This window comes from Diplotaxodon limnothrissa, linkage group LG10 (assembly GCF_057381915.1).
Source record: "Diplotaxodon limnothrissa isolate DT_005_m linkage group LG10, D_limnothrissa_male_GT1.1, whole genome shotgun sequence".
In the NCBI taxonomy this organism is placed as follows: Eukaryota; Metazoa; Chordata; class Actinopteri; order Cichliformes; family Cichlidae; genus Diplotaxodon; species Diplotaxodon limnothrissa.
In genome coordinates, this window is record NC_140605.1 from 33,798,676 (window position 1) to 33,808,601 (window position 9,926).

General features: G+C 44.5%; 1 protein-coding gene across 1 annotated transcript; it reads right to left on the bottom strand.

Annotated features, from left to right (window-relative positions):
* Positions 1-513: 513 nt before the first annotated feature.
* Positions 514-8,930, bottom strand: nop16 (NOP16 nucleolar protein homolog (yeast)). The gene is made up of 5 exons (XM_085364123.1): positions 8,724-8,930; positions 7,474-7,582; positions 6,368-6,422; positions 4,773-4,879; positions 514-1,617 (listed from the first exon to the last, which is right to left on the bottom strand). Exons 1-5 carry the CDS (start codon positions 8,828-8,830, stop codon positions 1,474-1,476), a joined length of 522 nt encoding a protein of 173 aa, XP_085220249.1. The 5' UTR covers positions 8,831-8,930; the 3' UTR covers positions 514-1,473.
* Positions 8,931-9,926: the final 996 nt, after the last annotated feature.

The window sequence follows — 9,926 nt, forward strand, 5'->3', positions numbered from 1 at the left end:
AGCACCTTTTAAAAATAAATCATTAGGACGACGTGGAGGTCTGTTAATGGGATTCACTGAATACAGGCTGATTCATTAGACCTAGCCTGTCTTCAGAGGAGCTCACGGACGGGTGTTTCCCTTTCTTCAAAAGGACATCACGACCTGTCTGTTATCACGCATCTCCCGTTCGCCTCAGGGTCATCGTGTCTGTCCTCACTTCCATCTCCACTGATTAAACTGTCGTCTCCTCCAGGTTTTTCAAAGACGGTGAAGCACTTCGAGCGTCCGATTAAAACATGTTTTTAAATTTAAGACATCCTGATTCGGCTTCTCCTGCAGAATTAATCTCGTATCAAACACTCAAATTAACGTGTACGTTTATATTAAACACTTGCGTGTTCAGTAAAAGAGTAAAACCAGACTCTAATGAGGTTTCTACCTAAACACAGTGAACAAACTTCCTCTGCATTTGAACACAATTAAAGCAAAGACTGAAGCTGAACTCCACTGCAACGAGAATTTAGTTTACAATACACATTGTGCACAAAAAATAAATAAATCACAAAATATTTTTCCGGTGCGCTCCCTTATTGGTGGAATTTTTAAAGCCTTTCAACAAGTTGTTTGAATCAGCTCGAGAGCTGTTTAAAGACTTGTTTCAAATCTCCATGTTTCTACTATTGGACTCTGCTTAAGGAGCTTTGCATGATTGACAGTTTGAAATAATCCTTACGTAGTTCCCATCACTTAAAGAAGAATTGCTTAAAACAGAGCTGTGCAATGTAATTTTAGGTCTTTAGAGCCACGCCAAAAGCAAGATCTGGGTCACGCTTTCACACGGCGTTAACATTTTTGTAGAGCTCTCCTCCAAATCAGCAAAAATATTTTGATCTGTCGCTTCTGGTCACATCCAGAAACTCTTTGAGCGTCCCAACAATCATCCCGACTTTTATTTCTGGCTCAAAACGCTCACATATTTGCTATTTATCAGTAAAAACATTCACCAACTTCTTTATTTTAGCACCTCACTTGATATTCGATCTCTGCACAGATCATTCTTGTCTCGTGGTTTCGGACTTTGGTTTGCTTGGGAATAAAAACAGAAATCAATTAACACACCAATAAAAATAGATCCATTTTTCATGATTTTACTTGGATGTTCGGGTCCTCCTGTGGTTTATGAGGATTATGGAGGAAACTGAAATACTTTTATCCCAGAGAGGGAAAAAACCCACACCTGCTGGACGAGTTTCAAGGGGTTTAAATGATTAAAAATCTCATTTCAGTCATGTTTGACTTTCACAAGAAGGAACGAATAAATCCTGAAACAAAATGACTCAATTAAAAATACAACAGGAGAGAGAAACGTCCCAGAACATGGACGTGTTTCCTCGGCACTCGCCGACAGCTCCGGTATTTTACTCTCCGTCCAAACACTTGACCTCAGTCTGAATGTCCACAGTCCACTTCCTCAGACCCACAGCAGATCTTCTACTGGACCATCGGCTCTGGAGCTGCGAGCGAGCTGACGAAGGCCTCGTAGTGCTGCGGGTGGCAGCGTTTATACTCGCTGATTTTCCTCTTGATCTGTTTGGGCGTGTCCTGGTAGTAGTTCTTCTCGTCTCTGGCCATCGCCTGCAGAGCGGGGAAGGAAGGGACAGCAGCGTGAGAGAGCCTTCCTCTGTGAACATTAACATTTTTACTGTCAGCATCTTGCTCTTGTTTTCCACTGACTGATGGGTCTTAGTTTAAATAATGGATCCATGCTGTATTAGAAAACAAGTGGTCAGTTTAACTCTCAGCATTTCCCACCTGCTACGTGCTGATCTTTAATTTTTATTCCTCCATGATCGCCTGTAAGATAACCTTCTTGTTCAGCTAACCAGCTTGTGCTTTCAGACACCAGCTAACTTGCTGTCCAAGTTGTTTTCAACATTTTTCAGCTTCCTTTCCAGTGAGTCTCTCATCCTTTGGACCGACTCCAGCTCCCCCATCCACTCGACTACAGCTGTCAACTGAAGTCTTTCTTCTGCGGAAAATTAAAGGATCTCCCTAAAAAGATCTGCAACCAGTGGAGGACTGGTTCATGTGCAGCCCGACTGCGCCCAGGAAGGTGGAGCTGGAGTCAGTCTTTGGATGAATGACTCACTGGAGAGGCAGCCAAAAGTCCCTCCTAATGAGAATCTGTGATGAACGCCTTGTATGAAATATTATTATACAAAGAGCCGGGAGATGACTGCTGTTCTGCACCAGGACTTTTCTTTTTCAATTTTGTTTACACATAATCCCAACAAAATTCCTCTCAACGTGGTTCATACTGTAAGCCAAAGACCCTACAGCAGGGTCGGCAACCTGCGGCTCCTCAGTCCTTATAGTGCGGCTCCGCGTGGTTTGGGAAAATAAATTAGTTTTTTTAAGTATTTAACTGAAGTGCATTTTATTTATGTCAGTTCTTTTTTAACTTGTAGTTCTAAATTGGAAGATTATTGTGATATTGAAATATAAAAATAAAATTATATTCTATTATTTTTTCATCACTCAAAATAAGCGTCACACTCGCAGAAGCCGGTGTACCCGCCGAAACGCCGTGCATTTATCGAGACTTTCAACTCCAGGTAGGCCAGTTATGGATCTTCGGATCCACATTATGTCGGCAGCTGTTCTCCACCGTGAACTACGTTAAAGACAAACACCGCTCACGCCTCACAGACGACAGCTTACAGTCCTGTAAAGATGAAAGTGACTTCTTACAGCCCCGACCTGCAGACGCTGTGCGCAGAGGTTCAGGAGCAGAAGTCCCGTTGTAAACATATCACGGCAGACCCGACGATGTTTGCATGAACACGCTTTTCAACATCTCTTTATTGACCACTTTTCACACACGGTTGCTGTACGCACACAGCCGGCTGTAGCTTTGCAGCTCACAGCCCGACACACACCAACACAACAGCACAGACGTTAAGGCGGCGAGGCGTGATTGCGGGTGCCGCTCAGGTGCGTCCGCCTCCCCTGTAGCGGCGCTGCAGACCACGCCCCGCCACACACATTAACCAGGTAAAATACATATTTATGCAGAATTCTGCAAAGATCTATTTTTCTTTTTTAGCAGCATAGTGCTTTTTTTCCAATTATTTTTTAAAAGTCAGGTGAAGGCTCCAAAAGGCGATATGAGGGTGGCAGCACAACAGTTTTTGTTTGCTGGATCATTTTCGTTCAGCTTTCCTTTTGTTATATTTCTTTAAGAGTTCAAATGTGTTCATTACATAAATAAAATGTAATTTTCTCTGTAGCACTTCATGGATTTCATAAGCAGCACACCTTAGTTGTTCACACAAAGCATAAAGGTAAAAAACAATATACAGTGTTATCTTCATTTTAGATGTCAAAAAGTATTTGCGGCTCCCAGCGTTTTCTTTGACGTTGAACCCGGGTCCAAATGGCTCTTTGGGTGTTAAAGCTTGCTGACCCCTGACCTACAGTAATACAGAGAAAACCCCAACAATCCAACAACCACCTAATGATGTAGCGCTTGATGACACCGGGAAGAAACCTCCAGCATGAGCGGTGTTAGGGGCAATGAGTGTTTCCTACATATTAATTATACCTGGGCGGTGATCAGGTATAATAACCACCAAGTATATTCAGCACCTGATTTTAAAGTTTATTAAAAAAAGTTTCCATTACATTTTATTTTGAAAGTTCAGTCGTTCCTAGCCAGAGAGGCCTCAGCCTTCCCTTCAACCTGCTGTTGAGATGATCCTCGATGTCATTCAGCCGACTCACAGCTGGAACACAGCTAGTGACGGCTGTCAGCACCTACAGCTACAATCCAAGATGGCGGAGTCTGATGGGATCAGTGGGACGAGTGAGTCGCCGGAGAGCCAGCTGATCACATCGCTCTGACTGATGAAGTACTGCTACAGTTCAAGCAGTTATTCCATCTGCTGGTAATTCGATGGTTGACCTCGGTCTGAATGTTCTTCTGTGTTTTGATTTGTAAAATAAAAAAAGCATCACTTTGATGGGAGCAGAAGTATACACCCGGGTCTGAACTGCAATAAAACCCTTGAATCTGCCGACACGTTCTCAGTGCGAAGCTCCAGCTGACACATTCGGCTCAAAAAGTCGAGGGTGGAAAATTTCTCTGTGAAGGACGTTTCATTGTACAGAGAAAAATCCACACTCTCACAATATCCCCTCTTATTGACTGACTCTGGCTTGGCAGTGCTCCCGGCGGTGACTCAGTCTCATCTAAAGCAACTGTTGAAAAGTCATTTTAATGAGTCATTTTTCTAATAAAAGCTCGGTTTAAACCTCTGCCACACACTGCTCTGTTTATCCAAGTCACTTCAGGGTTATTCCAAGTATAAAAAACTACAACAATCAATGCCTCTGATCCGACCCCCTCAGAATCAGGTGATTTTTCTGTGCAATAACTGCAGTATATTTAATATTTATCCTCACAACGTGATTATTTTCTGAGTTACAGGCTCATGAAACACAAAGATGACACATGCTCCGGCCTATCTCCCCCTTAAATAAGATAAAGCAGGCCCTGACGTGCTTCGAGGCTGTTACAGGTGCAGATATGGGATGCCTCTTGCAGAGACCATGGGTGACGCACATGAGTAACGGTCACTTGGGGGTTTCTGACCTTTTACTGTCAGTACCTGCTTATTTTTGTGAAACTTTCATGAATAACTCAGGAAATTGGCCGTAAAATGAAGGAGCTGTAATTTACTGTTAAATCCAGATGAAAGTCACTGTGGTCCAAGCTTGGTCGTTCTTACCTTGTAGTCCTGGTTGTGCTCTCGGATCATGTACTGAACGTATTCGATCAGGTCGGTCGATAACGTCTTGGTGTCTTTGCCGGGGAGGCTGGCCTCTGCCTCCAGCTCTGCTCACACAAACCAAAGAAGAACAAAAACACTCTTCTCAGGTTTAACAGGAAGAAGGTAAATATGCAAACTGAAATAAGGTTGCCGACGCAGACGAGCGTTTCTGAGCTGCGACCTTGCCACAGGTTGGAAATAAAAACGGTGAATCTGCAGCTGCTGCTTCTATAACATCACAACAAACACACAGAAGTGAAACACGGCTTCATTTTAATTGGTTTAGTTAGGCTGCATTCACAGAGCGCGCAACGTGAAAAGACTTTTGGAAGTGAAGTGAAGAAGCCGTCATTAAAAACACTGACATGTCATTAAGCAGCAGCAGCCGAGGACGATTTATCCTGACTCCGCCCCCACCCCAGCGCCACGGTAACGGTCAACTCACCATGCTCGTGTATTTCCAAAGTGTCTGTCCACTCAAAGTGCTTCACACTACAAGTCACATTGTTAACCATGTGCTTTATATTGTAGGGTGACGACCACAACGATACTGAGAAATGCCAACAATCAGAAGACCCCCTATATCAGAGGGGTCCAACATAAGGCCCGTGGGCCAGGATCCGGCCCACTGGACAAACTCTCGACGTTTAACTGTTTTTCTTGAACTGTACAGTTGTCCCGTTGATAAAGACCTCTCCACAGCCGCTCATACTGAAGGAATAAAAACTAGATAAACGATTAAATGGCAGTAAAGTTTTTTTTTTCACTATTATGGAAAAATCCCCCAATCTGGACGACGAGCTAACAGAACTTTTTCTGTAATTTTACAGATTTGCTACCCACTCTGGCTGCCTCGTGGTCGAGCTCACGAGCTGAACCGGACAGACCGGTGTACGGATGAAGTGTTTGGGAATATTTGCTAAATCCTAGAAGCACAGCCTGGTTGGCATCCACGAGCAGGCTTTAAACGAGCCGTGGTGACCAGCATCCAGCCAACTCTGACCACAACAAACCCTCCTCGGGCTCTGTGCAGCGGCCGGCTCAGTGGCCTCTGTTGGGCTACGTTAGTGACGGAGACGAGCGCCGATCTACGTTCCTGCCCTCACCTGCACCTCAGAAAGGTGAATAGACTCAGACTCAGGGTGGAGACATCAGACCCTCAGACGGAGTCCAGAGTCGGGACAATAACCCTCCACATCTGAGTGAGCAGGCCGGGATGCCTCTGCTGAGGTCACCGACCTTTCTGTTGTTCTCTTATTGTCATTTATCAACCTTGGCATCGCCCTGTAAACTTACTGCTTCTCCATCGACTTATTGTCTTTATAAGATCACATCTTATTCTCACGTTGATCGGAGCCAATGAACTAGAAATCATCCCTAAATCATAGAAGTGTGACAGAAAAACATGCTGACATCATGGACACACAGCTCCTGGCTCCAGATAAAAGAAGAATAAATGAATAAATGAGCAGGTGGGGTTTAGTTTAGCGTTTCCTGTCACCTGCAGGATGAAGTGAAGCAGACATTCATGTACATGAGGAGGAGACACTCACGCTGTACGATGAAGGGTTTGGTGACGACAGCAGGCTTCTTGTCTTCCCGGGGGAGCTGCACGCGTGGAAGAAAAACACAATGAAGGTCATCAGGCAGCCTGTTTGGACTCTGGGTTAATAAACATAATCATCCGTCTTCCACCGTAATGCGACGCGATGACAGCTGTGAAATGTGCTTTATCTCATCTGCGACGACATTTCGGGAGACAAAACCGTTTAAGTGTCCTCGCCGCCGAGCCCGGGGGGAAGACACGAATTCATCATTTAGTCGCCGTCACAGGAGAACAAAATGAAAACGTCTGAATGTCTGAAGGCTGCTGGAAAACAAAGTGCAGCCCGCAGGCCGGCATTCACTCGGTTTAGCCCCGGGTTGAAACGGCAGCGGTGATTAATTAAAAACACGAGCAGCTGTAAAACATCAGCCGGGATAAATTCAGGAGGTAGCATCTCTGTTTCTGTCTGAAACCTGGAGCAATCAAACATCTCAGGCTGAGTGCAGACTTCATAATTAACACTCTGTCGCCCCCTTCAGGCTCAAACTAACATTTGCAGGAGGTCAACACAAACATGCTGCAAGTTTAATGTGCTGGTTGTTTTTAACATTAACAGAATTTATAGCAAAAACTTGAGGTCATTCCTTCATTTCAGGTGTTTGCAGTTGCTATAAATATGACTGATTTAATCACTTTCATCTTTAGCTCTACACTCACAGACCACTTCATTAGGTACACCACCTCAGCTGCTCGTTAACACAAATATCTAATGAGCCAAAAACCACTCATTACAGCCAAGGTAGGCGGAGGAACATCTCTGGGTGCATACTGCTTGAAGCAGATGTGCTACAGCGGCAGAAGACCACGCCAGTCCTGTCAGCTAAGACCTGAGGCTAATTCACACAGGCTCACCAAAACTGAATGACAGATGATTAGAAAGATTGGATAGAAGACCTGAATAAAATATAAACATTCACAACCAGAATTTATGAATAAATTCATATTTATGTTTCGAAACTGACTCTGGACCCTTACTGCATCTAAAACATGTTTTTAGAGCAAATTAAGCGCAGCTAAAGAGATCCGAGACCTAAACTGTGCGCAGTCTCTTACCTTCTGCTGTTTTATGGGCAGAGAGCGGTTAGGATCAAAAGCCAGACCCATCTCCTGCAGGTTCCTGGCGACGGACTTGTTGTCGTCCCACGCATTTCGAATCTGAGATCTGACAACGACAACATGTTAGACATGAGAACAGCTCATCTACTGCAGCCTAGCACGTGACCAAGAGCACAACTTTGTCTGTAGAATCGAGTCTTTAATGCACAGGAACAGTTATTCACCAGATTTATTACTAATAAATGAAACCCTTAGTCCTCCAACACAGCCTGTATTTTCTTTAAGAGGTCTTCAGGAATACTTCGCCAAGCTTTCTGAGGACATTCAAAGCTCTTCTTTTGTTCCTTTCACTTTCATGACCCCACAGTGCTTCAATAACGTCGAGGTCTTGGCTCGGGGAGGCCGATCCATGACTGATGCTGTTCTATCCAGATATGCTTTTACTGCACTGACACTGAGATCACTGTCATGCTGACAAATGCAACCGTTGCCAATCAGATGCTTTCCAGATGATTTGTGTGGTGGATCAAAATCTAATGGTACTTTTTAACGGTGTTGCCAAGATACCCAGCTCCACTGGCTGAAATGCAGCTCCAAACCATCACAGAGGCTCCTCTGATGGAGTGATGATGGGGAATAATCCCTCCATCAGATCTGCTGCCACTGATTTTCAGTCCAGTGTTTGGATAACTGGCAAACCTCAGCCCAATCTTCCTGTTTCCCTCCGTTAACAATGACTTCCTGACAGCCAGTAAACCGCAGATCCATCTCTCAGGCCCTGTGTCAGGTCTTTGCGGGATTTATTTTCCTTCCATTTCTTAAGGACATGACTTGTCCAGTTTTCTCAGCATTTTTAAAGACACCCTGCACATCTGCTGCAACATTTCAGTTGTTGGTTCACATAAAAGAGGACATTTTAGTGCCTGTCACCGTCACTAATGATCATTTCCATCCTCCGTCTGTGTATCACTCAAACAACTGCATTAAAAACAGCAGGTGAGGTTTTAGTGGGCCTCTGTACATTCATCCTCTAACATCAAACAGCTGATTTCATGACAAATATTCAGTTCACACTCAGATACTTGTGTTAAAAGTATAAAATACTCTCTTTTATGAAGACTTTATCCAAATGGAACAAATGGGACCAACAATCAACTTTCTCGGGGCACTGATATGTTTTGGCTGCAGCTTTAACAACGTGTTTTTGCATCATTCCTACTAATATTAGCACACATGCTAACACTCACTGCTCGATCCTCGGGTTCGACTTCTTCTTGTTCTTCGTCTTCACGTTCTTCCGGTTCCGGTTGTAGTCAAACTTCTTCCTCCGGGCTGACTGCTTGGCTCGCGGCATTTTAGAGATTTTCCTCCGTTTTCAGAGCCGCAAACTTTGTATTGCTCTTACTGTGGCTCAAAAAATCAGAAAGGAACAGCCAACGTGCGGGCAGCAACAGGAAGCACGTGTTTGGTTTGTGCAGGTCATGTGACGACTAGGCCACACCCCTCCAACCCAACCGCTTTTCTTTTCTCATTTTTTTCAGAATGTACAGAGTCCATCTGCAAAAACAAAATAAAATAAAATAAAAAAGAATATAGTACAGGAGAAAATAAACACATTTTAATATTTACAAAATAATGTGACATAAAAAATAAAAATATAAACGAAGAAATTATTTTCTCTGCTTAAAGCAATTATTTTATAAATCAAATAATTCAAATAATTTTGCGGGAAAAACTTAAAAAATAGAAAGTTTTAAGTTTACTGTATGTTATGCCAAATTGCTAAGATATTAACAGAGGTGAGTCCAGAAGGGGACATGTGGGTCTCCCATCCCAACAAGCCGCTGGATCAGAGTATTGTTAATCTTACAGTGGTACAGTGGTACAGGTACACACCGGCTCACTCCTTGGCGGCCGCTTATCGGGGCCTGGAGCCTGGGGCTTGCTCGGGCCACTTCGGAGGTGGGGTGCCCCCGACCTCTCGGCCTGGGGCTCGGTCACTCAGGCACGGCTGGCTGCCGGCGGAGCTCACGGGCGCGTCACTGCAACTCCCCCTGGCTTCTGCTCCGCGGCTGCTGGGCGAGCCCTCATCTGGGACTCTCCTCAGCTCTTTCTGGGACAGTGGCGCGGCTGCCCCTCTGTTGGTCTTCCTTGGTCTCTTGTGTTCTGGGGGCCTCTGGATGTCTGGAGTTTTGATCTCCTCCATACCTGCTTCATGCCCTGGAGGACGGGGCTGTGGCCCCCCCACACCCTCTAGCAGATTATTACATGAAGGAACCTTTTAAAAAAACAAAAAACAAACGCGTCCATGCTCACAGGTGTACACACGGGTGATCACACCCACAAACTACACCCTTTTTGGCTCCTACCTCAAAGCACACTGTGTTCTGTTGATCTTATGTGCTGCACAATAATGTTTAACATTTAGTATTTACTGTCATATTCCCATA